Source organism: Fonsecaea multimorphosa, assembly GCF_000836435.1.
Source record: "Fonsecaea multimorphosa CBS 102226 unplaced genomic scaffold supercont1.3, whole genome shotgun sequence".
Lineage (NCBI taxonomy): Eukaryota > Fungi > Ascomycota > Eurotiomycetes > Chaetothyriales > Herpotrichiellaceae > Fonsecaea > Fonsecaea multimorphosa.
The window spans coordinates 1,885,763-1,913,435 of NW_015971637.1; the positions used below are offsets into that span (position 1 = coordinate 1,885,763).

General features: G+C 52.3%; 9 protein-coding genes across 9 annotated transcripts; 5 read left to right on the forward strand and 4 right to left on the reverse strand.

Annotated features, from left to right (window-relative positions):
• Positions 1-201: 201 nt before the first annotated feature.
• Positions 202-1,583, forward strand: Z520_02492 (uncharacterized protein; the record flags this gene model as incomplete). The annotated part of the gene is made up of 4 exons (XM_016773006.1): positions 202-645; positions 720-1,245; positions 1,323-1,345; positions 1,413-1,583. 4 exons carry the CDS (start codon positions 202-204, stop codon positions 1,581-1,583), a joined length of 1,164 nt encoding a protein of 387 aa, XP_016636476.1.
• A 1,269-nt stretch (positions 1,584-2,852) lies between these two features.
• Positions 2,853-5,433, forward strand: Z520_02493 (uncharacterized protein; the record flags this gene model as incomplete). Its single annotated transcript, XM_016773007.1, has 5 exons — positions 2,853-2,915; positions 2,965-4,092; positions 4,149-4,448; positions 4,497-4,833; positions 4,889-5,433. The coding sequence occupies 5 exons, from the start codon at positions 2,853-2,855 to the stop codon at positions 5,431-5,433; spliced, it is 2,373 nt and encodes a 790-aa protein (XP_016636477.1).
• Positions 5,434-9,309: 3,876 nt separating this feature from the next.
• On the forward strand, positions 9,310-11,155 carry Z520_02494 (uncharacterized protein; the record flags this gene model as incomplete). The annotated part of the gene is made up of 5 exons (XM_016773008.1): positions 9,310-9,450; positions 9,505-10,240; positions 10,291-10,517; positions 10,583-10,894; positions 10,967-11,155. The coding sequence occupies 5 exons, from the start codon at positions 9,310-9,312 to the stop codon at positions 11,153-11,155; spliced, it is 1,605 nt and encodes a 534-aa protein (XP_016636478.1).
• Positions 11,156-11,995: 840 nt separating this feature from the next.
• Z520_02495 (uncharacterized protein) lies at positions 11,996-14,378 on the forward strand (the record flags this gene model as incomplete). The annotated part of the gene is made up of 4 exons (XM_016773009.1): positions 11,996-12,143; positions 12,459-12,532; positions 12,595-13,391; positions 13,466-14,378. 4 exons carry the CDS (start codon positions 11,996-11,998, stop codon positions 14,376-14,378), a joined length of 1,932 nt encoding a protein of 643 aa, XP_016636479.1.
• A 1,740-nt stretch (positions 14,379-16,118) lies between these two features.
• Z520_02496 (uncharacterized protein) lies at positions 16,119-16,529 on the reverse strand (the record flags this gene model as incomplete). The annotated part of the gene is made up of 1 exon (XM_016773010.1): positions 16,119-16,529. One exon carries the CDS (start codon positions 16,527-16,529, stop codon positions 16,119-16,121), a length of 411 nt encoding a protein of 136 aa, XP_016636480.1.
• A 1,158-nt stretch (positions 16,530-17,687) lies between these two features.
• Z520_02497 (uncharacterized protein) lies at positions 17,688-20,568 on the reverse strand (the record flags this gene model as incomplete). Its single annotated transcript, XM_016773011.1, has 4 exons — positions 17,688-19,744; positions 19,795-20,087; positions 20,135-20,310; positions 20,548-20,568. The coding sequence occupies 4 exons, from the start codon at positions 20,566-20,568 to the stop codon at positions 17,688-17,690; spliced, it is 2,547 nt and encodes an 848-aa protein (XP_016636481.1).
• Positions 20,569-21,106: 538 nt separating this feature from the next.
• Positions 21,107-23,001, reverse strand: Z520_02498 (uncharacterized protein; the record flags this gene model as incomplete). The annotated part of the gene is made up of 4 exons (XM_016773012.1): positions 21,107-22,285; positions 22,339-22,551; positions 22,617-22,727; positions 22,786-23,001. The coding sequence occupies 4 exons, from the start codon at positions 22,999-23,001 to the stop codon at positions 21,107-21,109; spliced, it is 1,719 nt and encodes a 572-aa protein (XP_016636482.1).
• A 503-nt stretch (positions 23,002-23,504) lies between these two features.
• Positions 23,505-25,325, forward strand: Z520_02499 (uncharacterized protein; the record flags this gene model as incomplete). The annotated part of the gene is made up of 1 exon (XM_016773013.1): positions 23,505-25,325. The coding sequence occupies one exon, from the start codon at positions 23,505-23,507 to the stop codon at positions 25,323-25,325; it is 1,821 nt and encodes a 606-aa protein (XP_016636483.1).
• Positions 25,326-25,393: 68 nt separating this feature from the next.
• On the reverse strand, positions 25,394-26,782 carry Z520_02500 (uncharacterized protein; the record flags this gene model as incomplete). Its single annotated transcript, XM_016773014.1, has 2 exons — positions 25,394-26,567; positions 26,631-26,782. 2 exons carry the CDS (start codon positions 26,780-26,782, stop codon positions 25,394-25,396), a joined length of 1,326 nt encoding a protein of 441 aa, XP_016636484.1.
• Between the last annotated feature and the right edge of the window lie 891 nt (positions 26,783-27,673).

The window sequence follows — 27,673 nt, forward strand, 5'->3', positions numbered from 1 at the left end:
ATACCCCCTGAGAGACGCATCGAGACCGTATCCGGTCCCGTAAGCAAGTCGACCTGTGGAGTAATCCTCGGAGCTGGATGGTGAGCTCCGGATGCTGATTGAAAAAGAGAGCAGTTGATTCATAGTAGGACCTAGCTTCGCTATTGTCATTCTTCACAGTATTCTTTTGTACCTGTAGCAGCAAGATTCAATCGATCAACCATGGCGCCAGCTCCCATCGATCCCAGCATCACGGAATTTGTCGTCCCGAAAAAGGACACATTGGGACTGCCAGAGCCGGCGTACAAAAGGCTTGTGAAGGCGGGCATCAATCTTTCGGACGGATACCCGTACCGCCCAAATCGGCCGTTGTACCTCCAGGACGTGTACAACATCCGAGACAAAGAGCGCAAGCATGTCGACGCAGGTGCTCGAGCCGACAAGTCGAAGAGCGCCCTACTTTCCGCCGCGACCAGGGTCACCGACCTGACGGCTTATATTGGTACTGAGATCGAGGGGCTTCAGCTCAAAGACCTCACCGACCAGCAAAAGGATGAATTGGCACTGTTGATTGCCGAGCGCAGCGTCGTTTTCTTCCGAGATCAAGACATCTCGCCTCAGCAGCAGAAGTCGCTTGGAGAATACTATGGCGAGGTTGAGATCCATGTAAATCAGACCCTTCTTGACATAGTTGAAAGTGGTTCTCTGTGCTAAGTTCGGAATTTCTTCCCCAAACACAGCCTCAAGTCCCTCAAGTCCCCGGCGTGCCTGGTGTCACGGTGATCTGGCCAGCTCTGCAAGCCCAAGAGCACCCGGCCAGCTTCCGCCGCCCCGGAGGTGCTTCACGATGGCATACCGACTTGGTCCATGAACGTCAGCCTGCGGGCATCACCCACCTCCACAACGACACGGTGCCACCCGTCGGAGGAGACACGCTCTGGGCTAGCGGCTACGCGTCGTACGAGAAGCTGTCGCCGGACTTTCGAAAATTGATCGATGGCAAATACGCAGTGTACCGGTCTGCGCATCCTTATCTGGATCGCGAAAACCCAACCGCCGGGCCCAAATATATCGAAAGAACTCACCCGTTGGTCCGCGTGCACCCGGCGACCGGCTGGAAGGCTCTTTGGGTCAACAGAGCAATGACTGATCGCATTGTCGGGCTCGATAAGGCAGAGAGTGACCTCATTCTGGGGTATCTGTATGACGTGTATGAAAAGAATGTCGATATCCAGGTTCGATTCAAGTGGACTCCAGGCACAAGCGGTAGGTCTCCAACCCCGGAGCTAGGGAACATAATGTGGATTGTTGTGTTAACTGAAACCTCTCCTCGATTCGCACAGCTCTCTGGGATAACAGAATCACGGTAAGCTTACTTCATCACCAGTGATGGCTAATCTGCTCTCATCGGCTGACGTCGTGACTGCCCCAAGATCCACAACGCCTCCTGGGACTATGCTGGCAATTATCCACGACACGGCACACGCGTCACTTCCCTGGCAGAAAAGCCCTTCTTTGACCCCAGTGCGCCCACGAGACGAGAGGCTTTGGGACTGTTGGGACCGGATGAGAAGCAGGTTGATGGCTTTCTGGTAGAGGCATAGGCAGGCGAAATCTTGCATCAAAGGGTTCAGAACGATAGCATGACAACTACGGAGTAGGTGGTAGAGAGACGTGGGAGCAGTAAACTTGATCGGCAAATTCCCGGTGGACTCTTGGCACATCCTTTGTACCCTTTTTTCCATCCACATCAGAACAGCCTCGTAGCTGTGACGAAGATATCTAAGCAGTGTCAATAAAGACGGAGTCAATCGGCTCTACCATCTATTTAGAGGCGATAGGTAGACACACTCTGGTCTTTGCCAAGACCCCGAGTCGAGGAACTCCCAAGGAAAGGAGCGACTGCGTCACGTGCTCGTAAGGCTCTGGTCTCCTTTCAAGGAGCTATTTATGGAACTCCGTTTCTTGGCATCAGGCTTGGCTCAAGCGCAAATCCCTTCCATCCTCCTTGACAAGAACAACTTCTACAGCATCTGAGTCTGGTTGAAGGTGGGCACTGGCCGGCCACTGTCCACAACACTTGTCACCATGGACGACGAGCTAGGTCCAGGCCTTCCTCGCCTTGGCAGTCCATCAAACCCTCCGTGTCTACTAACTTCAGAGTTCCCGACTCGGCCTGCCCTTAGGCCCATGAGGACCTGCGTATTCCACTACTAGAACGAGCTTGTCCGGGGTCACAACCGCCGATCTAAAGATCTAAGTTCTGCTGTCCGATGGAAAGGTGAGGCACTATGTCCTTTGTATGCTTCTGGTCTACCATGAACAGCGAGATGGCTAGCTCTAGTTCTGATCAGCGGAAAAATCGACGGCAAGCTCTTGTACCATACCTGTGATCGTTCTGGTTCACGTATCATGGGCGCAGGACTCACACAACAGGCCGGCTTGGCCTCCTATTAGCCCAGTCCGGATGGCTCAGCCTTGTTGGGCCCGTTGCCAACCCATGGGTCTTGGATTCTTCTCTTGAAGACAAACGGAGAACACGCTCGCGAACGACTGGACACCGAGACAGCGATGGACGGCGCTGAGGAGGACCCGGAGGTTGAAAATCTTTAGCACTACGCACTTTGATGAACTCCTAGATGGAAGTCTTTTCATTCGCAAGTAAACTCAAATTCGCGCTCCGCAGCCAGATCCTCGAATGTATATATTAGGAATCTGTCCAAGGGCTTTCGCACCTGCGTCTTCAAACCTCGAGGCCCCTCTGGACCGGAATCACATTGAATTCACATCCTTCGAGGAGTTTATCAACAACCCCTTCAACTTGACCCCGTCGTTCTTCAACTCAGCCAATCTTGGAAGCAGACGGTACGGCCATGTCAGGTGTTGGTGGGCCCTCAAAGACGCCGCATGATGTTGTAATTGGGGTGAATGATGAGGTATGTACTTGCAACTGTCCGTCTGAAGGGGTCGTTTTGACCTGGACAGGATTCAAACACTTCAGAACACCTGAAGTGGACTCAATCCCTGAAGACACTCCCTTCCAACGCATCCAGCAGAGCCACCCACCACAGTACGACATGTACATCCTCGCAGCCACACGAGATACGCAGGCGGTTGTCCCACGTCGCGAGACGAGCTTCTGTTGCCATAGCCGATGTTGCGCATAAGGTTGACCCACTTGCAGTAACGGAAGGCAACCCCTTGGGTCTTGCCATCAATGAGATTCGAGGCGTGTCGTCCACCGGTTACTCTGCACCAGGCCAGTTCGATGCTCGTCGATATTCTTGCGGAGACCCCAATCCTCCAGCTGTAGCGTTCCCCGAGCCTGCACGGATTTCCCAAGCATCCGACCCATCTTCCGACGATTCTACTGTTCGACCAGGAATGAGTGAGAAGGTAGATGACTACTTGATTCAGAGACTTGCGAAGCATGACGACATCGAACGGCTCTCAAGGCTCAAACGCTTAGTTTACAGGCTCCGCCCAATCTTGATCATCTTTTCAGCCGCAGCCAACTGGTTGTATTTCGCTTTCCGCGTCAAATTCACCCTAGATGCAGAGCATGTTGCGCACCGGACGTTTTGGATGGCATGGGCTTTCATTATTATTGAGTGCTGTTTGTCACTTCCGATCGTGATGGACAGTCTCTGGGGCTTCCATATCACTGGAAGGAGAAAGAGGCCAAAACTTCGCTTGGTTGGAGACAACGTCCCCTCGGTCGATGTGGTCATAACTTGCTGCCGCGAAGAGGATGATCTGATCCTGGATACTGCCAAAGCAGCCTGCAACATCGACTATCCCCGCGAACGGTTTCGAGTCCTTGTCTGTGACGACGGAAAATCCGAATCATTGCGGAACTCAGTTGAGAAGCTCGCCTTGACCCAGTTCCCAAACCTCTATTACCGATCCAGACCGAAGTTCCCTGGCGTACCGCACCACTTTAAGGCCGGCAATTTGAACGATGCTCTTGAAGCAACCAAAAAGTTACCAAATGGTGCGGCCAATTTTTTCGCGGCTCTTGATGCTGACATGATTCCCATGAGAGACTGGCTCCGGGCGCTCCTGCCTCATATGCTTCAAGATCCAAAATGTTCGATGGCCTGCCCGCCGCAGGTACGTTCTCCTCAACCGCATGCTGTAGTAGCTGGAGCTGACTGATGACTGCGTAGTTGTTCTACAATGTGCCCAAGGACGACCCACTCTGCCAGAGCCTGGACACGTTTGTGCATAATGCGGAACCGATAAAGGACTCCCTTGGTGTAGCTTGGTGCACTGGATCCGGTTACGTGTTCAGACGCTCGGCCCTTACCTCAATCGGTGGTTTCCCCACCGGGTCTCTTGCTGAAGATGTCTGCTGTTCAAGCATGCTTCTCGGCTCAGGCTGGAATACCGCCTTCGTCCACGAGCCACTGCAATTTGGAACCGTTCCCGATTCTCTGCAAAGCCACCTGAAACAACGTACAAGATGGGTAAGTTATTCTTGGATTGTGTCGTTGTCAAATACTAAATTGCCACAGACCATCGGCACCATCCAGACCGCCGTGAAACTGCGATTCAGTTTATTTGGTCCGCGGGTGAAACACATGACGACGGCGCAGCGACTGTGCGGGTTTGTTTACACGATGTCTTCGCTATTCACGGTGTTCCTGGTGGCGTCATTATTCACTGCACCTGTTGTGCTCATTTCAAGCGGCACGCTTGTCCCCTATGCAGACAAGAACCAGCTGCGATGGCTCGTACGCGCGGCATGGCTCACCGTGGCCGTTAATCGTGTGAACGAGATGATCTCGTTCTTGCCTTCTGGCTATCGCACTGGCCAGAGAGATAACAGGGCCCGGTTGTGGATGTCATTCTGTGAGTGTTCTCAACCCCCAGCAACATGCTCGGATCTACTGACGACATGACGTAGTCCACGCGATCGCGGTTGTTCGTACCTTTCTCCTACCTAAGTGGCTGGGAGGCAAAGTCGCCGTCTTTACATCGTCCGGGTCGCAAAAGGACCAACTCAACGAACGGAATCCCCAACTCCGAGCTCCATTGTTCCGTCGTCTCAAAGTCGTTATTTGGGATTGTCAATGCTATCTTCACGTCCTGTACATCACGTTCATCTTGGCAGCAGTTATCCTCAGTCTCCAATACAACCTCACGAACCCGGTCAACACCACCACAAAGAAGTTTCTGATTGACATACTGACACATTCGGGTTGGCCTCCTCTAATCTGGATGACGTGCGGTCTGTCTTGCTGGGCCCCGATCAGCTATGCCATCTTCCCGCCGTCTATGCCGGACAGGGAGGATCTGTTGAACAGAGATCCCGTGACCGGGGTGGCTTACCCTAAGGAGGAGGCGAAGAAGACCCAGACTTCATGGATTGCGTGGTTCCACGAGTCTCACTACACTTTCATCACTATCTATACGACCGTGGTCATGGTTCTGTCTTTCTGGATCGAGTGATGGTTTGGTCGGTGGTTTGTGCTTTGGGGATGCCGCCTTTTAGTGCAGGAACACGTAACGACGGGCTTCGGAAAGAAGGTAATGTGGGGACAAAAGTGAAAGGGCGTGGGATAAAAGCTTATAATGGTTGTAATCAGGGCAAGGGATTCCTTCGTTGCTTGTCGCTAGATACCCTTAGGTACCTAGGTATGTAGGTAGAGAAACTCAAATGAGAAAAAAACGAAAAGAAAAAAGAAAAAGAAAATGGGCCTCAGCATATGAAGCTCTCTTGCTAGTCAACATGGAGAACCCTTGCCGGTCAATATGACGACCTGACTTGAAATTTCACAAGGGCGAAGAATGATAAAAGGCAGCCGTTTGAGATGCAATCTGAGGCCAGCAGCTCAGTCAGCTCTTATGTAACTAACATTGAGCTAGTTGACATCTGGTAAGACCGGCCTCTTGGCACGACCTTATCTCCAGGCAGGCGCAAGTCCGCAAATCTCTTCCTCCGATTGATTCCATCACTCATACTGCCACCTGGACTCGGCCTGGCCTTGCAGCACGCCATGCTTTTACCTGCATAAAGGCACGTCAGCCTCATCGACCTCAAACTGCTGTGGAACACTCATTCCAGGGCTTTGAAACTCTTGGCTTGGCAGACTTTCCGCGGTTGTTGTAGGTACACCTCTAAGGAAGATGGGATTGATCCTTCAAAACCTCGGGTGGATGCTCCGTCACTCCGACATGTCCACGAATGTAAAAGGGAGAACCGGTGCGGAATTCTAGGCGAGCACGGTCACTTCAAAGCTACCATGGTAGAAACGACAAGACAGATGGCCCTACACTCTCGACCATGACAAAGATTCAGGCAGGCTCAGAATTCTTGGAGTGTTGATCTTCCACAGGCATCGCACCTGTACGCTTGCCAAGGCTGGAATACTGCAGGTTCCATCCTACAGTCCGTGGGCTTATGCAACTGAGGGAGAAAAGGGACTGCTATTTTACCTAAACCGTGGAAGTTGGACTTTGTACAGCTGCAACTACCCAAAGCATGCGCTGTGAAGTCTGACATACGATTGCGAAGGCCAATTCCGGCTGATCTCTGCCAACTCATCAATCAGCCCAAGTCCGCCACGGCCCGAACCAAGGTATTGCACTTTACCAAAGGTCCAAAATGTTTGAGGATTTTCGAGACACAAACCCGCATACCTTCACAAACTACAAAACCAGAACTGGCTGGATAGTGGAAAGCGAGCCAGGCTACACGACAGAAGAAAATTCCAAACCCTGGCCAGTCCTCGGTGGAGAGTGGTTAAGTGTGAGTTTTACGGTCTTGGATCTATCGTTTCCAGCACGTGCGATTTTTTTCTTTCGTTTATTCCGACCATTGTATGCTGCCACCTGGCAGTCTCCCAATTTTCAAATCATTTGCCGTGATAACACTGATTGACACGAACAGCTCCTCACTTGGATGCTATCTACATATAGGAGAGTCATTCATCTCGTGAAGGGAGGCAGGAATCAAGACACCTTCTCGCAGAACGGGGACATGAAGTTACGATAAGAACTCTCCTTGTCTCAGGACTTGATTGTGAGCCAGTGACCAGTCCAAGTGCGCCCGAATGATCATTCAACTTACCTTTGATGGTCTCGAACATGGAAAAAGGAGAATTGCAAGAAGAGACCAGCCGCCTTGTGGGGCATCGCCGACTGAATCCACTTAAAACATCCACCCGAGTCGCTTCTGGCGTATACTCAACTTGTCGATCCTCCAGAAGATGTGACTTCCTGTCGCCGGCGAGTCTAGATTTCCGGCAGCAGGTGTAACCCTCACGCGATCTAAGCATACTGGTTCTCCGCTGGTACCTCCTCGGGGATCGAGAGGTCGGCTAGGGGCGACCGAAGTCATCGCAGTCTCATCCATCATCAATGGGGACTGCTCAAGCTGCACGCGCGGCCTCAGCGCGGAAAGTGCTGGAAATGTCCCACAGACGACCACATCCACAGATACAAAGGGGAATTTCTGAGGATTGTCCATAATCGGCAACTAGCCAACAGTCCAGATCGAGTTTTGCTGCTTATATTGGGCATTACACCATGTGCCTATGCAAGGAGCCCGAAGACACAGAGGGATCATCGGCAAAGTCTAACCACGGCCTCGAGAACAACCTGAGCCCTAGACGCGCCCCATTCAAGGGTGAGGCATTGCAAAGATAATGGGAATTGTATGTGGACACTGCAGAAACGATGCTCTTTCACTTCCATGTTATGTACTTGCAATGATCAGGCATTCCTCATTGGGAGCCCCAGAATGGCCCAATTAGAATTATGATTATTTCTACAACAGCTGGAATGGTGTCCGCTACCATTGACGCGAGGAACATTACAGGCCATCTCTACCAAGCCTTCCGCAGAAAGGTCAACGGACTTCCGAATTTTAATCACCTTCCCCAGGCGTCAGTCCTGCGACGACTGAGCTACCTGGTGATTCAAAATCAAGCGCCATTGGCCACCCTTCACGCAAGCAAATGCTTGCCAAAAACCGTGGCAATCTCAAAGCCGAACATGGGTCCTTAGCTAAATACGAGGTACTTATTTCTACGACCCAAACCAGAATACGCGGACCCAGGCTGGGGTATTCGTTCTTGTGGGTTCCTTTCCTGTCTTGCACGTTGCATGTCTTGCATGCTGTTTCTCAGCCCTTAATGATCCCCAGAGCGTGGAAAGGCGGCATCTGGGGTTGCCGTTTTCGGCAAATGAATTGCGCACCCGTCCAGTCCAAGCCAACAGAATGGCGGCCTCCACCATCTTGGTGACTTGTTCGACCTGGGATAGACACGTCTTGATTTGATTCGCTTAGAGACAAAGCAGCTTCATCCACCAACGGACTAATCCCCGCACGTCGGCTTCAAACAAATGCCCGAATCCCCAACCATCTGGAGCTTCCTCCTTTCTGCGGAGAACTCGATCCGTCGACGACTGCGCACAGGGGAGACCAGTCCCTAGATCTGTGCAGATCAGAGTAGAAAACGTGGAGATGGCTCGAGATGGTTGAATGTTTGCAAATGAACGGGGGCTCCGCCACAGACTGCATTTACCCAGACCAGGGTTGCGGAAGTGCGTTCCTAGCCGCACCCCGACGCTGGAATGTTGGATGCGAGCCTGCGAAAATCACCCTGCTCTCTGGAGAGATCTACGAGCTACTCTGACTAAGTTGGCCATAGTTATCTGCGAATCTTCTAATCGCTAGGGATCGAATATCCTCTATACAATACAGACATCGCCCTAGACGATGGATGGGAATCCGGGTCAACCTTCGTTCCAGCAGATGTTTCTCGAAGCACAAGTCCCGACACGAGAGTCTTAACCAGTACAGAAGTGTCTGCGATGAGGCAATGGATTGACATTGGCTCAACGACCGGCCAGCTATTTACTGAACGAGGCTGGGTGGCTGGGCTCTGGGAGCTTTCACCGACTTTGATTGCCTTCCGGAGCCAGGGTCCATCTAGGAAGTTGTCGCCCGCATACTCTTCATCTGTCTGTGGGTCATTGCCGGCTTTCGGTCTAGTTTGCTCCAGCATTTTCCCCGGACATCCCCCATGACGCCCAAGAAATGGTTAAACTGGCTAAACTTCCTACCTATCACAATCTAGCATACGAATATCATTTGCCTCTACGTGGGGCTCTGTCTTCTCCTCGTCGACGACGGCGAGCCTATCCCAGAATCGTCAAGGTGCTCCAGACCTTTCATTCCCAACTGCCTTAAAAGGGTGTTGCCCTGTGATGGATCCCTCAGATATATCAACTGACTCTCCGGAGGAGTTTCGATACTCTCTCAACCTCACCTGATCATTGCCTTGGACTCCTACTGGCAATTAGAAACTAACCACCACAATGGCGACCTCAAGGCCTGATACCCTTAGGGCTCACTGGAAATGCATCGCCGCATGTACCTTGGTTAGCATGTGTCCATTTCAATATGGAGTCGATTTTGGTATCATCGGTGGTCTGCAGGCTATGCCTGGCTTCTTGAATGTATGTTTCTCAGGTCGAGATTTGTTTGCGTTCATCAGCTCTGACAATGAATAGATCTTTGGAGAAAAGGATCCGACCTCGCCTATCGGATACAACATCTCCCATACACGGCAGCAGCTGATTTCGTCTCTCATGATCCTTGGTGCCTTTATCAGCTCCTCCTTTGCCGGTCCCGTTGCGAAGTTCATCGGGCGGAAGATGTCCATCTGGATTGCGGCTCTGCTCTGCGTGGTTGCAAATGTTATTATGATGACCACTACGAGCATTGGAGCTCTATATTTCGCTCGTTTCTTGATCGGCATTGCGAACGGCATGCTGATGACATTCTCGCAGCTCTATCTCCAGGAGTGTGCCCCCGCGAAATATCGAGGCCTTGTCATTGGGCTTTTCCAGTCCTGGACATCGATTGGTACTTTGGTTGGAACCATTATCGACAACTTCACCGTGAAGCTTTCCGGCAAACACCAATACATTGTTCCCCTTGGCATCATCTACATTGTGCCAGGCATTTTGTCGGTTGGAATGCTCTTTATCCCCGAAAGCCCGCGGTGGTTCCTTCTCCAAGACCAGACCGAGAAAGCTCGCAAGGCCCTCAATTGGCTCCGACCATATCCCGAGACCGTTGAGGACGAGATCAAGGAGATCCAAGACGCCATCTCCGCCGAGCGAAGCTTGGCCAGTAGCGCTGACGTCCTGGATATGTTCCGTAACCCTGTTGACCGAAGACGCACACTTCTCGCCGTTGGAGCTGTATCCCTCCAGGCGGCTTCTGGTGCCATGTATATGATTTGTAAGTTTCTCCGTCCAAGATTTATCCGACAAATACCTGACAGTCTACAGCCTACGGCACTTATTTCTTCGAAATGGCTCAAGTCGGTTCGGCATTTGAAAACTCGTGCATCCTTGTTGCAGTTGGCGTGGCCGCCATCTTGATCAACAGCGCCGTCATTACCAGATGGGGCCGGAGACGAGTGTTCCTCACGACCGGCATGATCCTTTGTGGCATCACCCAACTCATCATCGCCGTCGTGTACGACAAACAGGGCCCAAGCACTTCAACCGGACGAGTGAGTTTTCTTGGACAGATCTTGACGAGTTTGGTTGATCCATTCTGCTAACGCAATCCGTGCAGGTTATTGTCGGCGTCTCGGTTGTCTATATTGTCGGCTACAATGGCATGGTAGCAACCTACGCGTGGCTTTGTGGTGGCGAGTTCCCGTCGCAGCGTCTCCGAAGCTACACCTTTGGTCTGGCGGCGTCGATTGGCTTTTTGGGAGCCTGGCTCGCCACCTTCACGGCTCCATACTTCATCAACCCCGATTCCCTGAACTGGGGTCCAAAGTACGGATATATCTGGACACCATCTTGCTTGATTGGTGCGCTGTGGACGTATTTCTACCTTCCTGAGGTGAAGAACAGGACTTTTGAGGAGATCGACGAAATGGTGAGTTCGAGCAAGGATCCAAGCCTCTTCTGCAGAAGGTTACATGTTGCTGACACTGTGCTTGTTCTATAGTTCGAGGCACGCCTCCCCGCCCGGAAATTCCGCACCTACAAATGTGTGGGATCAGTTGCCGCCGTGGCCATGGCTGCTAAGGATGATGAAGGCAGTGCCAGCGAGAAGGATCATGCTGAAGTCACACACAAGGAGGTCATTTTCGGCAATGAGAAGGTTGCTACTGAGGCTGCGGTTGCCATCGGTTGAACGCGTACCTCTGGATGCACTGTTTGCGAAGCGTCAGGCGTGTCGAGAGCATCATCAGGGTCCAATAGGCTCACGAGCTGCTTGGGATGAGGTATTCTAGTAACCAGAACAGCAGGTGGTGTTTCCCACGAGAACAAAGGATGCGAGGTCATCGAGAAGCGAACCAACTATCACGTTCTGCTGCCATAAAACATCTGCACTCCCTTCGTGATTGATTCGACATACGAATCCTCTCGTCTCAGTATCAGTGAGATTCGCTTAGCCGTATTCCTACGGCAGCGGTGAGCCTTGCACAAGATCGAGAAATGGATGATCTGGGGCAAGAGTGTGCTATGCTGCTTGACAACCTCGTGTAAGAAAGTGTCGGGTTTCGAAAGAGCCGATCCGTGGTAGTCCATACATCCTTGGTCTTGGGATACTTCTGGAAGCAGTAATTTCTGCCAGGATTTGTCCTTCTTGACCACGCAGCCAGATAGTCGACAAGCCCCCGTACTCGCAGCCAGTGCGCCCAGAATCTTTTGACTTCTTAAGTAAGCTCAGGCAACTCCACATGCCAGGGGCCAAGCGGTGAGTGGTGAGTGGTGGTCGTAAGATTCTTGTTCGCCTGGTGGAGAGTGCGGCTGAGGCCTCTAGGTCGCCTACACCTGAGAACATGAAGAAAACCCCCACCATCTCAGTGCTTACTGGGCCACTGCTCAACCACCTACGATCCAGCCCAGCAAGAACGCAGCCGATAAGAAAGTCAATCCCGAAGCCCCGGTATCGCATAGGTCGGCAACCGACAAAGTCGGCCCCTCGTGGTGGCCCAACCACATGGTCGGATAAAAAGGCGAGAGTGAAATGCCGACACACCAAATACCAAAGGCCCAACTGCACGTGGAGCGCAACCAGCACCGCCATCAGCTTACGGATCTGGAGCTGACTCAGGGCAATCCCAAGCGCGTCTGGGCTCTTCTCTCAAGCGTCACGGCCAAAAGTGAAGTGATAAGTCAGTCCTCACGGTCCGAGCTGATTGGGAAGCAGTTCGGTGGGAAGATCGTGTCACCAGTCTTTCACCTTAAAACCCCGAGTTCGACGTGAATCGCCCCTCTCCAAAGGAAAATGGCTCTCACGCCCTTTGTTCGTGCTTTCGCCTCTGCCCACTCGGCTGAGGTCTGTAATACGCCGACCGACGCGACACTTGGACACTGGAATCAGACATGTCAATAGATGCCATGTACGACTATCTCATTGTCGGAGCGGGCAAGTCGAACCCTTCAGGCCTTAACCATCACGCTCTTCCGATCACTAACAGTTTATACAGGCCCATCGGGGCTGTGCGCCGCAAAGACGATACGTGAATGTGAGCCTGAGGCTAGGGTGAAAATTCTGGACTCGGTAGGTCATCGCTAGAGCCGGGCAACTGGTCTCAACAAATGTACTGATTCGATCTTGGTTAGAACAAAACCGTTGGTGGTGTATGGTCCAAAGAGAACATCTACCCGGGCCTAAAGACGAACAATATCCGCGGCGGCATCGACTTCTCGGACTTTCCCATGCACGATGGCTTCGGCGTACCTGAGGGCCAGCATGTCTCCGGGGAAGCGATGCATGAGTACATCAAGGCATACGCCGAACACTTTGATGTCTTACGGTTAATCGATTTCGAATCGACCGTCGCCGAAATCTGGAAGCTCAAGGGAATTCAAGGCTGGAATGTCAAACTGGGCTCAGGGGCCGATTTGCAGGCGCACAAACTGATCATCGCGACGGGTGTCACAAATGTGCCACACCGACCAGAATTGAGTGGCTTTCAAGACTTTGGAGGTCCAATCATGCACTCGGCCGAACTGGGAATGAAGGGCAGTGCTCTCACTGACGAACCCAATGTTGAGACGATAGCGGTGCTCGGCGGGGGAAAGTCTGCCTACGATGCCGTCCATCTCGCCGGCAAGGCTGGTAAGAGAGTCGAATGGATCATCAGGAAATCCGGCAAGGGACCTGAATGGGTCTTCCCCGCCCATACCATGGGACCCCTCCAAGCGGTGCGAGAAAAGCTCCCGGCAAGGAGATTCGTCTCCTTCTTCAGTCCGTGTCTGTGGAATGACGGCTTCGGCTGGATCAGAAACTTCCTCCACTTCACCAAGCTCGGCAAGATCATCTCACAAGGCTTCTGGACCAATCTGCACAAGGCGACTCTGGACGACTGCGGCATGATGAAGGATGAGAGAACCAAGGTCTTGGAGCCGGAGCAGAGGTACGTTTTCTTTTTTTTTTATTGGTGTGTGCAAATCGGGAATTCTGCAGCACTGCTGACATGCCATAATACAGCCCCTTTTGGTACGGCACCGCGTCCGGAATCTACAGCTACGAAAAGGACATCTACGAGATGCTCAAGACCGGTCAAGTACGTGTTCACCGCGAAGACGTCCTCCGCCTGTCCAAAGGCGCCATCAATTTTGTCAGTGGCTTCTACATCAAAGCCGACGCTCTGGTCACCGCGACCGGCTTCTCCGCCAAGTCGACCCTCAAATTCATCCCAGACGCCATGCATGCCGACCTCGGCATCCCGTCGACCAGCTACAGCCAGGCGCAGCATAGCTTCTGGCAGGACCTGATCGACAAGGCCGACGCGACCCTCGCCTCCAAGTTCCCCCGTTTGGTCGCCGGACCGTTCAAATCACCCACTTCGAGCGTGATCCAGCCGTTCAATCCAGGCATGGATCGCGAGGCCAACTACACGCCCTTCCGGCTCTACCGGGCCATCGCGCCGCCGGGCCCCACTCGCGACGGCGACAACTCGCTCGCCTTCATCAGCATGTTCTCGAACCTGGCCAACACGCCGCGGTGCGAGCTACAATGTCTCTGGGCGTACGCGTACCTCAACCACAAGCTCGACATCGACCCGACCACGGTCTTCGACGAGACGGCCCTGATGGCGCAGTACGCAAAACACCGCGCGCCCTACGGCCACGGCCGATTCTTTCCCGACCTGGTCTTTGACCAGGTGCCGTACATGGACTTGCTCCTCCAGGACCTCAAGCTCAAGTACTGGCGAAAGGGAAACTTCTTCACGGAACTGTTCAGCCCCTATATGGCTAAGGACTACAAGGGGATCGTACAGGAATGGGTCCGCAAGAATTCGAGTTCGAAGAAGGACGAATCGTCAAAAGATTCAAGGACGAAAACCGAGGACGCTAGGGATCTAGAGCGAGAGCCGCTTCTGAACGGCAAGGCGGCGTGAGGATGCAGATCCGCCCAGCACTTCGGCGCCCGCGCGCTCTCTTCTCGGATTCGAATTACTACCTGAAATATCAACTCCCAATGGACCGGGCTGCCTTCGCTGTGCTCACTGCAATCTTACGCGACAAGGTCGCTGCAAGAGTATTCTAACCTTGCCTTTACCAATCTCAACACGACGGCATGAGAGAACGAATGGATATGCACGAGCACAAAAGGCGTAAGGCGCTGGGGCAATTGGGTTGTTTTTCTACTTCACTTTCTCCCGCCCTGCATCAGCCCTTCTCTCAACCGGACTTTCCACGCGTGGGCCAAATCATGTCATTTCAAGAGCTGTTATTTTCGATTCATGAGCGGGGATTGTTCCTCGAATTGGCAGGTGTTTTAGATTGTTTCAAGCAGGATCCTTGCAACTTTCGCTCTGGAGTCTTCAGGCTAGACTTTTTTCTACCCATTGCATTATGCGCACGAGACGCGCCGAGCGACTTGGGGCAGGAGACACAACGGGGGATGTACAGAAGCATGACAGTGAACGGAGGAGGGCTGGACGGTCTGCAGGTGGTGTGTGTGATCTTGCTTTAGATGATGGTCGCGATGGGCGCGCAAGCGGTAACGACATCAACGATGACAAATGAGCCAATGACCTGAATTGAATTGATCGAGAGATGCCCTTTTTTTCTCTCTCTCTCTTCTCCCAAGAACCAAGAGAGAGACAATAGTCCCATTTCCCAACCAGGCGATATTTAGATTTTGCGAAACCCCGGGGGGGGGGGGGGGGATTGACTCTTCATCATTCTGAGTTTGTCCGACCATGTCCATCAGCCACACGCCTTAGGACATTACACTATAACCCATGATTTCATCCCACCGGAACAAAACACTTTCAACGTACGAGTACGTACGGAGTAGATCAGAGGTTAGATTCTTCGTCCATATCAGAGAGAGAGAGACAAAGTAAGAGGCGAGCCAAGGGAGCCAAGGATGAGTAAGAAAACAATTAGACCAAGTCAGAGTAGCAGCAGCAAGTAAGTCAGAAAGGTAAGCTTTTTCTTTGATCAAACGGAGACAAGCCGGACGAGACAAACGTCGAGAATGAGTGAAGATCTCGGGACAGGAAGCACGGGTGAGGCAAGCGACGAGTTTGACGAGAGGGTGCAAAGGGTGAGAAAGTCCCGAAAGAGCAGGGCGAAGGATACATAATTATATTGAAATAAGGCCAGGAAGGCCCAGGGTGGGGAAAAGGGAAAACAAGCCGAACAGGGGAAGGGACTACTAACGAACGAGGGTGGAGGAAGGACAAAAGAACCAATCTCAAGGATTTAACAGGTAGAATGAATACCTAGTACTGATAATTTGTCTCCGTACTTCTGTATGCGTACATATTCGTAAGCAGCAGCGCTTGTTCCCGGGCCACCACAACTCTTAGGTCTCTCAACAAAATACATCCGATAGAGGATACACCCCAGTGCCGGATACAGTAAAAAACAAAGACAACGAAGTATAACAACATGACGATAACAGAACAGACAGACCTCCACGACACAGATACTGACGCGTGTAAACTCCTTGATTACCGTAGCAAAACAAGCCCACACCACACCTGCATATTACCACAAGGGTCAAACGAATCGAGAAGGAAAAAGGAAAGGCCGCTCACTCCCCCATCTTGCCGCATTGATGTCTTGTATCATACACCATCAGCATTCCAAGGTTTGAAGCTTGGCGTTCTCCCGAACCTCCTGTCCTAAGAAGCCTGTCGGCCCTGGTGCCAAGCGTATCTCATGTTCTTGTTGTCTGCGTGCACGGCATCAGAGCCGCCGACCAGGGTGGTGGAGGATTCTCTCGACGGCGAGTACGCGTATGTGGACCCAAAATCGTGGCCCTTGGCGTCCTTTGCGTAGCGGAGCTTGAAGTCGAAGGGTACGTCAGATTCGGAAGTCGAGTACGTCGACGAGGAGGAGCTGGAGCTGGCGGCACCGGTGCAGTACGGGTAGGTCAGGTTGAAGTCGTACCCCTTGCCGTCCTTCGCATAGCGGGCGTAGACGGTGTCGTGGCTGCCCTTGGGGATGGAAGGTTGTGTCGAGGACGAGGATTGAATGGAGGCACTGCTCGAGGACAGGCGGGAGAAGATGGATGGGCGCTTGGTGGTCGACATGTTTGGATTTGATGTGATAGGACAAAGGGGAAAACTAATGCTTTGCTTCTGTCTATATGGGCTTTGCAATTGAGTATTGGTCTCGTCTCCTGTGTTTGTTGTAGAATCTCATCCTCGACCAGAGGACGAAGAGGTATACTTATACCTTGAAGCCAGATACTTCATCTGAGATACACAGTAAGCCCCTCGTTTGGCTTTGCCGGCCTCACCGTCTTGGGCGCATCCATGATTTCCAATGATCTTCCACCACACTGTCTAGCCCGTGTCATGGTGTCTATGACATTCGGTGAGCCATACGAAGTACCGCGTGGCTGTGAGTAGCCACAGGTGCCAGGGCTGAGTCGGAACTGGAAAAACATCCAATCCGAACAGCCATCAGCAGGAAGCCATCTCACGGCGCCAACCACTATGACCGAAAGAGCAACCGTCTCCCGGGGACTGGATGGAGGGGCACATGTCGAATGATTGATTGAAGGCCAGGTCGAAAGGGTAAAGCGCTAATTGGGCCTCAGCCAGCCCCAAGGCAAGGTTAGCTGTACCCAGTGGTCTGGCACGGAATCGGGCACCCAGGGGTCTGGCTGAAAAGGATACATTGGACGCGATGGCGTTCCAGATTGTGCCCGTAACGAATCAACAGCAGGATCTTCCTGCATCTGTGACGCTCATGACTATTGCGGTAACCGTTAAGGTTCGGTTGCAGAAGGTTTGAGGGGCTGAGTGCAGCTGGAGTCTCCGATAAATACGAGATGGGAAAGTGGCTATTAGTGGCATGGCATGGCAGCACCACCAAACACCATCCCCAAAATGCCACAAGACGGCACGGCCAGCCTTTCCACTTTCGACGGTCCTCCAGCATCCGGTGGACATGCACCTACAAATCGGGCTCCTAGCTATTGGCTGCACCTGGCACAAGTTGGCTGTAATAATGGTAATAGGCCGTGCAATCTGTGATCCCGTCTTTGTGTACGTCGTCCTTGGAGACTGTGCTGGCGGTGTGTCAGGTAGCCACATGGAAGACCAAAAGTCCCTGGTCGCCGAGCGGATAGATGCAGCCAGACTCATGCTATTTGAAGTGTACTTCTGTATGTATCGTCGTAAAGATGGCATGATAGGACTCCAGGAGTCGACCAGTCTGTTAACCGCACTCAGGTACCGAAATCAGTATCGAGGGGCTTGCTTGAAGATTGGCACTGTCGTGAAATCCTTCTGGTTCCACAGGATCTCATTCTTCGGGCCAAGTTCAGCACCTTCGTCAGTGCTAGGCAACCCCGCCTTTTCATTCTCATCAACCTCGCGTTTCGATAGCCCCTTCCTATCTCTCGGAAGCCAGACTTTCGGAGTTTTCGAGGTCATCGCCGGTAGAAGATATGCATTTTGGACCTGCTCGTCGCTGTACGAGTTTAGCTCTTCTGATTCACCCTCGGGGTCCTGCAGCCATGGTCGAAGCGCCTCCTGTGAAGCGAAAATGCGAGGCTCGAGTAGACTGGCTAGTGGATCGAGTAAGATGGCCGGAACTTTTCCTGAGCCGAGCTTGTAGACCAATGATTGATCGGCCTGGTTATCTCTGAGGAGCGCCCTCTCCTCATCCTGGTCCTCGTTCGACAATATGTCGACTGGCATGTACTTTTCCAGAGGTGAAAGGTATTGGTTGACCGTCAGGTGGTAGATAGCCGTGACAACTAACAATACGGTTATAAGAGTTGAGGGGCCAGCCACCTTCTTGATCCCAAACAAACCGATCAAGCACAGTTCTGCCAGGTAGACACCAGTCATCAGGTGCTGCAGGCTCCTTGTGTAGCTTTCTCCTCGTGTCTCTGTTTTGACTTGAATCACGTAAAGGAGATTGTAGCGGTAGCCCAAATAGAATAGGAACAAGCCAATCGCGGCGAATCCCAACACTAGCGGTGCAATACACGAATAGGCGATGGCAATGACCGCCAAGTTTGTGAATTTGGGATAGACATTGAACCAGCTGATTCCCTTCATCTGCGAATAGGTGTTGAATTTCTGTCTCGGAGTCTTGTTCATGACGTAGTAGAAGAATAAGAACGAGAGGAGATCACTATAGTTCAAAACATTCTTTGACGCAGTGCCGAGCCCTTGGATGATGAAATAGGTCAGATAAAAGTTCGATGCCTTTGGGAGGTTCTTTGCGAGCAATTTTGGAACGGTCGTTGGCTCGTTGGCGACCTTGGTAGCCAAAGCGGCAGCCCCTGACGAAAACGTCGTGATTATGAAGACTTGAATCACTTGGAATGCGAAATACCACGTTTGAGCCCACTCGACTGCTGATTTGCTCGTTGGTTGGCCAGACAGTGTCGCCACATATTGGAAGAGGTACGGTACATAGGACACCACGGTGCTGAGTAGCAGGGGTGGCACTAGTCCTGTGAGCAGTCCGAGGATAGGATCCGGGAGATTATTGATGAATCGCAAGAAGCGGAATTTGTCCGTCAGGTAATTGATGTTGGAGATTGTACCAATAATACCGACTGGTATAGACCAGAAGATGATCGTTGCAACAGCAAGCGCTATAGCAATATAAGAATACGTAATGCGAAGTGATGGATCGAGGTTGAGGTTTTGCCAGATGACCTCTTTCGGCAAGATACCGATGTACTTTGGCTGTAATGTCAAAGGTGACGGGTGTCGCACTTGCTGAAACGCTTGATGCGCACTGACTTGGTCCTTGAATTCGACAAATATTGCTCCGGTTCTCTTACCAGGGGCGCTGGAGTCGGCCTGTCGAACTCTGTCCACATCCGAAATGAGAGCGGTGATGTCTTCTCTCAAACGGGAGATGCTGTCAATCTCTTCTCCAAGAAGGTACTTCGACTTATGCTTCGGTCGATGCACCCCATTAGCCGGCTTTGGTTGCTGGTTAGAGCTTGCATCGTCATCGCCTTGCGCATCATCTTTGCTACGGTTGGCATTCTTCAAGAGTTTCAGTTCCAACCCTTCCAGCTCATCAATCTTTTTGTCCCTCTTCGAAACCAGCTTTTCCAAGTTGCTCATGTTTGAGACAACCCAAGATCTCACAGCATTCTCACCAAAGTATCGACGAAGGTTTTCATCTTGAAGAGCCTCAGGGGGTACGCTCAAGTACAAAACCACTCGAGAAGACAGCCTGCTTGCGTTTACAGGAATTGTCTGGTAAGCTTGACGAAGGCCTATGACAAAGAGCCTTTCTCTGGTGATGAGAAGTAAAATAATTCCTGAAGTCAAATGTTAGGGTAGTTGAATGAGCGGAAGAAACATAACCCACCAAAGAAGACCCAAGCGACAACGGCATGCGCGTACAGCCGCCTCCCATCAGCGACGTTGCTGAAGGAAATCCTGTCCAACTGCGTCGCACCACCACCTCCTGTGGCGTTGACGGCAAAGAGAATTGGCCAAGTCAAGCAGCAGCCCACCACGCAAATGACGACAGTCAACCGCAGAAACCGCAGGAAGAGATACGCTTCCAACGAGGAGTGGCGTAAAACAAACTTATCGTCGAGAGCGCGGAAGTCATGCCACCAGGAGACCGACGAGTGACTCGATGAAGGAGTGCGATCCCTGGAGCTTGTTAGTGTCTCCCGCTCGAAACTTCCCCGAGGACTTACTTGTGGTTAATAGTCCGGAAATACGTCCTTGGTGCATAGATGTTCCGATACCTCGAGCGCACAGCCAGAAATGTCAATAAGAAAATGGCAGCTGTTATCGCTGTCGGGATAAGCGCAGCACCGATAGCAGCAAATGAGGAGGAGCCTTGGTTGCGATGTCCGCCAGAACCTGGTTCCTTGAGAGTGTGTTAGCTGTGTGGGCTTTGTAGAGCACGAATGCTCCCGGGAGCAAGAACAGTAGGCAGCCCTTCGTAATATCAGAAATTGCTCGAGCCAGGCGCTCCACCTTACTCAAACCTTCCAGCCACAAAAATAGGATACAAGGTAGTTGCAACATAGGTCGACGGAGGAATGATGAAAAACGACATTCTCAATAAAATCCATGTGGTTGGGCTTCGATGGACACCACTAACCTTCTCTTTCACGACGTCCATAATGGCTGTTCGAAGTCCTCCCTCCAGGCCAAAAGAAAAGAGCCTTAATGGATACCACGCATCTGGAGTGTATGCCTTTACGAGCAAAAGGCAACAACCTGCAAATGAAGGCTGTGAAGTTGAAGCTTGTCTTTGGATTGGGGTGACGAGTGCAGGTGGTGAAGAAGCAATGCAGGAACAATACGCAGGCTGAAATTTCACAGTGTATTCTGACGTCATGCCATCTTCCACACCACAGTTCAGCCACCATATCATCCTCTACACCTGCTGTACGCAACATATACTACTACCTAGGTAGGTAGTCTTTAAAACACTACAACGTGCGTCCGGTGCTGAGTACTAGACTCGCCGTATACTTCGCTACTCATACACTAGTCACAGAAAGGCGATACGAAGCTGCAAGGTCACAGAGAACGGTTGTATAATGTATACGAATATTAGTTCCTTGATGTCCATCCGGTGTTGCTCGAGTCCAACTCCACGCTCTTCATTATGGCGTACCAATGTGACCACGGTGTAAATGTTCAGAAGTTGCTTTTTATTCCTTCCGACCACTGAAACTCCTCTTCCAGCTAGACATCCGGCTTGAACTTTCTCCTGAAGGTGAGCTCGGAGACCCAGGTTCTTCGTCCTCGGCCATCGTCAAGCCTTGCATCGCACTTCCCATTGAAGTTGTCCTAGTAGGACTAACCGGTTCACCACCGGAAAATAGTCGCTCGCTGATCCGTCGGCTGAGACCGCTACCTTTTGCGTCGGGGTTGAAGGCAGGCCGCTGACCTTGGGGTTCAGGTGGCACGTGGTACTCCCGTCGAGGGCCGTCGACAGGTGCAATATCCTCAGCCATAGCGTCTTCATAGCTGGGTGGAGCGTCGTCAGGAAGATCTGATTGCTCATGCGGATTGTATGAGCCCACTGGAGCCGGATACGAGCTAATCTCAGACAAAGGCGTTGTCGGAGTCTCTAATGGGGTGACAGGTTGTGAAGACATCCCATTCAGCTCGGGTGGCCTCGGTGGGGACAGGTGTAAAGGAGCAGGCTGAGGACGAGGATTGTTGGCCATGGCCTGCAGCAGCTTCGGAGGAGGAGCTATGCCAGAGTACACCAAAACAGGTAGACGCAAAGGAAGGACCATAAGTTCTGGTCGTACACCACTCGCCATAGCATGTGCCAACCCCACTGTGACCTCTAGTTCATACCTCCGAGAGATGTTGCAGGTATCGAATGAAGGGCAGACAGTATTGGGGAGGGGGTAATCATCCCACAATCGAGAAGGAAGTTTCCACTCTTTTCGGCCTTTTTCGGTAGGGTTTCCAAGAGGCATGTTCATGTTCGCCTGTGACATCAATGGCCACTTTGTGGTCTCGGTTCTTTCCAGATCAAGAGCTCTGACATGGGTGTACCCTGTAAGTTCAATCTGCAGCATCTTGAGGAAGGCGGTGGCTGAGCTGTCATTGAGCTTCTCAACCAATATTCGCAGCGGCAGAGGTTCATTGCAGGTGATGATGGCGGGACTGGGAAGCCGGGCATCGACTTGAAAGGCGGGAGGCTCCTCCTCAGCGGATGTAGGAGTCGAAGACTTCCTACCGAAAAGGCCACCCATCTTTTTCTGCGACTCGGCCGGGTATCTTTGGAATTGTCTCTTTCGTCTTGCAAACGTCTCCTCATGACGGTTGAGAGGCCGAGGGGGCTCGATAGGCAGGAAATTGATATCGGCGATCTTTTTCACACATTAGACGTCCAATCAGCCAAGAAATACTGATGGCAGCATACCGCTCTGATATTCTCTTGGAAGAACTTGGGTCGGACGATTGTCGCCTTCACATAGTATTTGATTTCCGCTTCACCCGGGAAGCCACTCAATGAGGGCGGCAGTGTCTTCTTCACATGTCTTGCGGTGTCCGGTGCAAATTGAACATTCACATGACCAAGTCTGATATCTTTCAGGGCACTCGGGTTCCTTTGGCAGTCATTGTTGAATGGCAGCTGTCCACGATGGTTAGCCGCAGTTTCCGGTAGAACCCACCGGCAGTTTCTTGAGCGGTGCTAACCTTGAACTTGAACGGGTAGAGATATTGCCCGGCGAGGAGGGTGTACGCAGTGCCGCTACTTCTTTCTTGGACCTCGGGTGTTGGAAAGACGGTGATGACTTTATACAAAAGCTGGAGCCTGACGTGTGAGCCGAAGCTGCGGTGGACGGCAGCGATGCCTCTCACCAACCTTGTGCATTTCTAGCTCCGATCTCTTCTTATCCGAACGCTCGTTGTTCGGGAACTTGGGCACGGCGAGCCGAGTGCGACTCTCGCCCTCAAGCTTGACCGTGACTGCAGAGATGGTGGCATCGTTGGGGAGGATGAGGATAACGTTGCCCGAAACGAAATCGAGATTCGTGTAGCACCTCTGTTCGGGCTGATCAAACTGGATACGGACCGACATCGATCCCGCGTAGATCAGGCATCAGGGCGTTGAGGTATTCAATGGAGGAACAAGAAGCTGTGCGGGGTGGTAAGATGGGATATGACCATGATGTGTTGCGTGAGGAGCGGAGATGCGAACACGCCTTGCGAGGCTGAGCGGCGAGCGGCCAGAGGCGCAGGCGGAGGCACGAGACGGAGGCCCGGGATGGACGCAAGCAGCTAGTTCCGCGAGCAGGGCCCCGTCCAATCACAGTGACTGGCGGTGGCTGAGGCGGGCTGAGGCGGGGCAAGCGGAGAAACAGGATTTTCCCGGCCTAGACTTCTCTCTCTGCCAGTGACTCTCTGCCACTGGCATGTGCGTCCATCTTCATCCAGTACCGGAGGTAGATTTGCTGACAGCGTCCGGGAACAAGGTGCAAAAACACGGTGGATGCTTCGAACAAACCTTTTAATGTAATTGAACCATCCCTCTTCCTGGTCCTCGGTTGTCATGCGCCGAGACCACAACATGTACCATCTCGGATGAAACCAGCCCACACAGCGCGCAAAGCAGCCAAGGCTCGCGAAGCCATCAAGCACACCAAGACATTCTCCGGCTGCTGGACCTGTCGCGACCGCCATGTGAAATGTGACGAGGCAAGGCCCCATTGTGCCCGATGTACCAAAGGCGGATTCCAATGCCTGGGGTACGGCATCAAGCTCGTCTGGGTCGACCCGGACAGTCAAGAACGCGAGCAGAACATCAGGCGCGTCATTGGCGCACCCACCGTCTATGACGATGGATCGAATTTTATGAGTGTCGACGTCCACGAGGCATTGGAGGAAATAGAAAGTCTCGCGCCAGGAGCTGGATGCCTGTCGTCAGGCCCATTTTCCGTCTTTCCACTGCAAAGATTTGAAATGGGACACGTCAACCTATCTCGTGGACCAGAACCACCGGAGCTTCCAAATCGTGAAAGACGAGAGTCGGTCTCGTTACCAGATCGGACGGAGGAGATCTTAGAGGACAATGGAGATGAGCTGATAGAAGCCGTCATTTCTCCATCCACAGTCCATCCCCGAACTCCATCGTATGCCCCGGACACATCTACACAGTGGCCATCAAGCCCTGCTCTACCGCTAACCATACGCCACCTCGACCTTCTACCCCGGCCCGCCGAGCAACGAGACCTCATCCACCATTGGACAAACTTCGTCTGCTGGCACCTCGTTCCCGTGGACCGGCCAGACAACCCATTCCGCAGCGTCTTCACGCCCATGGCTCTTGCGGGCCTCGCATCGCCGTCGAACCAGTCCAACGGACAGATTGCGCTTTTCCACGCGCTGTGCGCCACCTCGGCGTTCAGCCGCGGGCAACTCCTCAACGGAGACAGCAAGAACCTCACACTGGCGATGAAGCATTACAATCTGGCAATCATGCACCTGCGCCATAGCCTAGTGAATCTCAAGGATGAGGATCACGACCTCGGTCAGGTCCATCTTCAACGGGGTTCCATTCTCGCAACCATCACCATGTTCTCGGCAATGGACATGATCACCGGCCGCTCAAGCGAATGGCGTACGCATCTGCAAGGCGGAGCCTCCTGGCTGTCCACTATAGAAAAGAGCGAGTGGGACCGCGACAAATCTTCCTCGATGGTCTACCAAGGTTACCTTGCGATTGCGGCACTGTGTAATATCAATCTGCCCTCCACCATCGATGTCGAATCCGAAAATTTTCTGGGCGACGAGAGAAACTATGTGCTCGATCGGTTCTTCGGTCTTACCCGTCCGATACTGAAGCATATCGTCATGATGAATAGCCTCATTAAGCGCATCTCTACCACAGCTTCCGAGCCCCCAACTGCCACAATGTTGGATGATCTGGAGACTCAAATATACGCCCAGACACCGTCGAATCTTGACCTCTCAGGCCTTCCACCTGTTGCTCAATCCCTAACCCTGCACCACGCCTACGTCTTCTACTATGCCTCTATAATATACTTCCTCCGCGCCGTGCGGCGCCTTCCCCCACAAATCCCCTGCATCCAGAATATGGTTTCGAAAGCCCTCACGCACCTCGAAGATATAGAAAGCCTTGGGGGCGACAGCATAGGCTGTACATTAGTGTGGCCGCCGTTCATTGTGGCGTGTGAATGCTTGAGTGAGGAGATGCAGGAGAGGATGCTTAAGTGGTATAGGGTGAAAAGAAGGCATGGATTCATGAACCTGGAGATATCCAAGGACATTGCGCGAGAATTGTGGCGGAGACGGCAGCTGGCGAGTGAGGGAGCTGCAGCGAACGTTGATGTGCAGTGGCAGGATGTCTTAAGCGAGATGAAGATGGATATTGTCCTTGCCTGATTGAGCACATCAAGCCGTCCAGCTGGAGAGAATGGGGGCGATAAAGCAAGGATCGGGATTTCGTCTCGTCAAGCGAGAGGGTTGTTGGGATTGATGTCAGGGTTCGAATTGAACGGGAGTGAAGAGTCGGACGAAAGGGGATGTCTGAACCGCGAGTCGAGCCGCTGAAGCAGCACGTTTATCGACTCCGCGAGTACCCTCTCGACGAACTCTTGCTCCCAAGGCGTGGTGGTCACAACGCCGAACATCCTTTGGTTGATCTCTGACGCTAGAACTTCTCGCCCTTCGCGCTCAAAGAAGGCGATGAAGTCTTGCACTGTGTCCGCATGCGTGCTGTCAACGTACGGATCCAGGGGCAATGGCGAGTTCGGGAACAGGACTTTATATATGCCGAACCACGCGTCCGAGCGATTCCGACCCATTTCACGCCTTTTAATTGCTGTCAGTTGATCTTGAGTCATCTTTTCTTTGAAGGGCGAGATCCGTGGTTGACAAGATCTCTCCACAATGTGGGCATCCAAGACCTCTTTTGAATCAAAGACTGCGAAGCAGGTGGGGCAGTGGTGTTCGGGCTGACGATGTACACGATACAAATGCTGCTTCAGGCGAGCAATGTCTCTCAAAAAACAACTTGAACATCCTCGATAATTCTGTTCAAGCGCATTGCGTTCAGAATATCGAGAAAGGTCAAATTTCGAGTATGGGCAAGCCAGGAGCTTCGTGTCGGTACAGGTCGGCGATCCACCGCGCGCCCTGGGAACTTTGCTGCGTCTCGACCCTTCTCCTTCCTCATCCGGATACAGTCTCTTCCGCTGAGCGTTCTGACTTGATGTGGACGTGGTGGAAAAAAGTGCGGTTCCATTCGATTGACTAGACATGCTCGGGGTAGAGCTTGTCTGGGACGACTGTTCGGCACCATCTCTAGGCGCATCCGTCCGTTCAAGATAAAGGGCAACAAGAAGTGCAGCGAGCACAGCTAGCTGTGCTGCCGAGGTGGGTGAATGCATAGAAGTCGCCAAAACAACATAATTGTCACCGGCAACAAAGGATGCTTCTCCGTCTGATTCGAACCAAGGTGAATTCGACGAGCTCGAAAAGGACAGAGGGAGAGACGAAGGCTGTGCGGTTGGGACGAAAATATTATCCTGCTGTGAATTGGCTGCTGCCCACCGTCCTAGATATGAAGCGACCGCATGTTCATCATTGTTCTGGACCTTGCCGAGGGCGAGCCACCTGTCGACGCTTTTGGCCACATGGTTCGTTAGCTGGTCGCCCGTCGAAATGTTCACACCGAGCTTCACTTACGGCGCCTTCGCTAAGTGGTCTTCGGCAGTAGATCTTTCATCGCCTAATGCGCTCCGTTCAGGCGGCTCTTGCCCAGGCTCGGGACTGGTAGATTGTGGAAAGGATGGATCCGCGTCGACTTGAAATGTACAATCGGCATGTACTAACTTCATGTGTCTGTCGTACTGTGCCTTGAGAAAGTACTTACATGAACAGCCTGGCACAGGACAACAGTATATATAGTTGGCTCTGGATTTTCGAGTCTCCGATTTTGTTGCCTTGATCGAACGAGGCTGAGATGGATGAGGAGTCGCTTGGAGCTCGTCCAATGATACTTCCAAGCCTTCTTCGTGGAGCTGTTCTTCACCCTGGATTTCAACGGAGGCATCAGTTCTGTGATATGCCGAATCAATGCTCGGACCATCAGAATACGACCGAAGTTCTCCACCCTGCACAAGGTTTTCCCTGCCCGGAGGTGTAATAACAGGAAGTAGAACAAGGTCGTCTGGCCCTGCCAAAAAATGGTCGGGTCCGGTCCAGTCTTCGCCAGGAAAAGTAATAAGGTCGTCTGGCTCTGTCAAACAAGGATTTAGTCCGGTGAAGTGCCAGCCAAATTCCGACAAAGAGAATTCTTCTAAATCCGAAAATTCGTCTGGACCTGCCACGGAAGAGTTCTCTTTGGTACGTTCCATCCCATCGAGGTCTTCAACACTCCTCAACACTCCTCAACACAGACTCAATATACCTGTTGACGGACTAGCCTCTTGCTTTGTACATATCTGGCAAGATGAGCTGATCAAGGAGACATCGAGGGGAAGCTCACGACTGGGACGAGCTTTTAATGATATTCGCATGAGGGCTGCCCTTGATTCTCAGCGTCCGCTTCTGGACGAGCTAAGTTCACACCGTTGTGCATACTGACTGCGCCGCCCATCCCAAGGTGTGCATGTGGGATATGCCGACAGCCAATCGCGCAGCGGCGAAAAAAAGGACAGCAGCCAGAGAGGACCATTCCGGCCAGAGGATGGGATCACCAGCGTGAGATGAAGAATCAAGCGAAGACT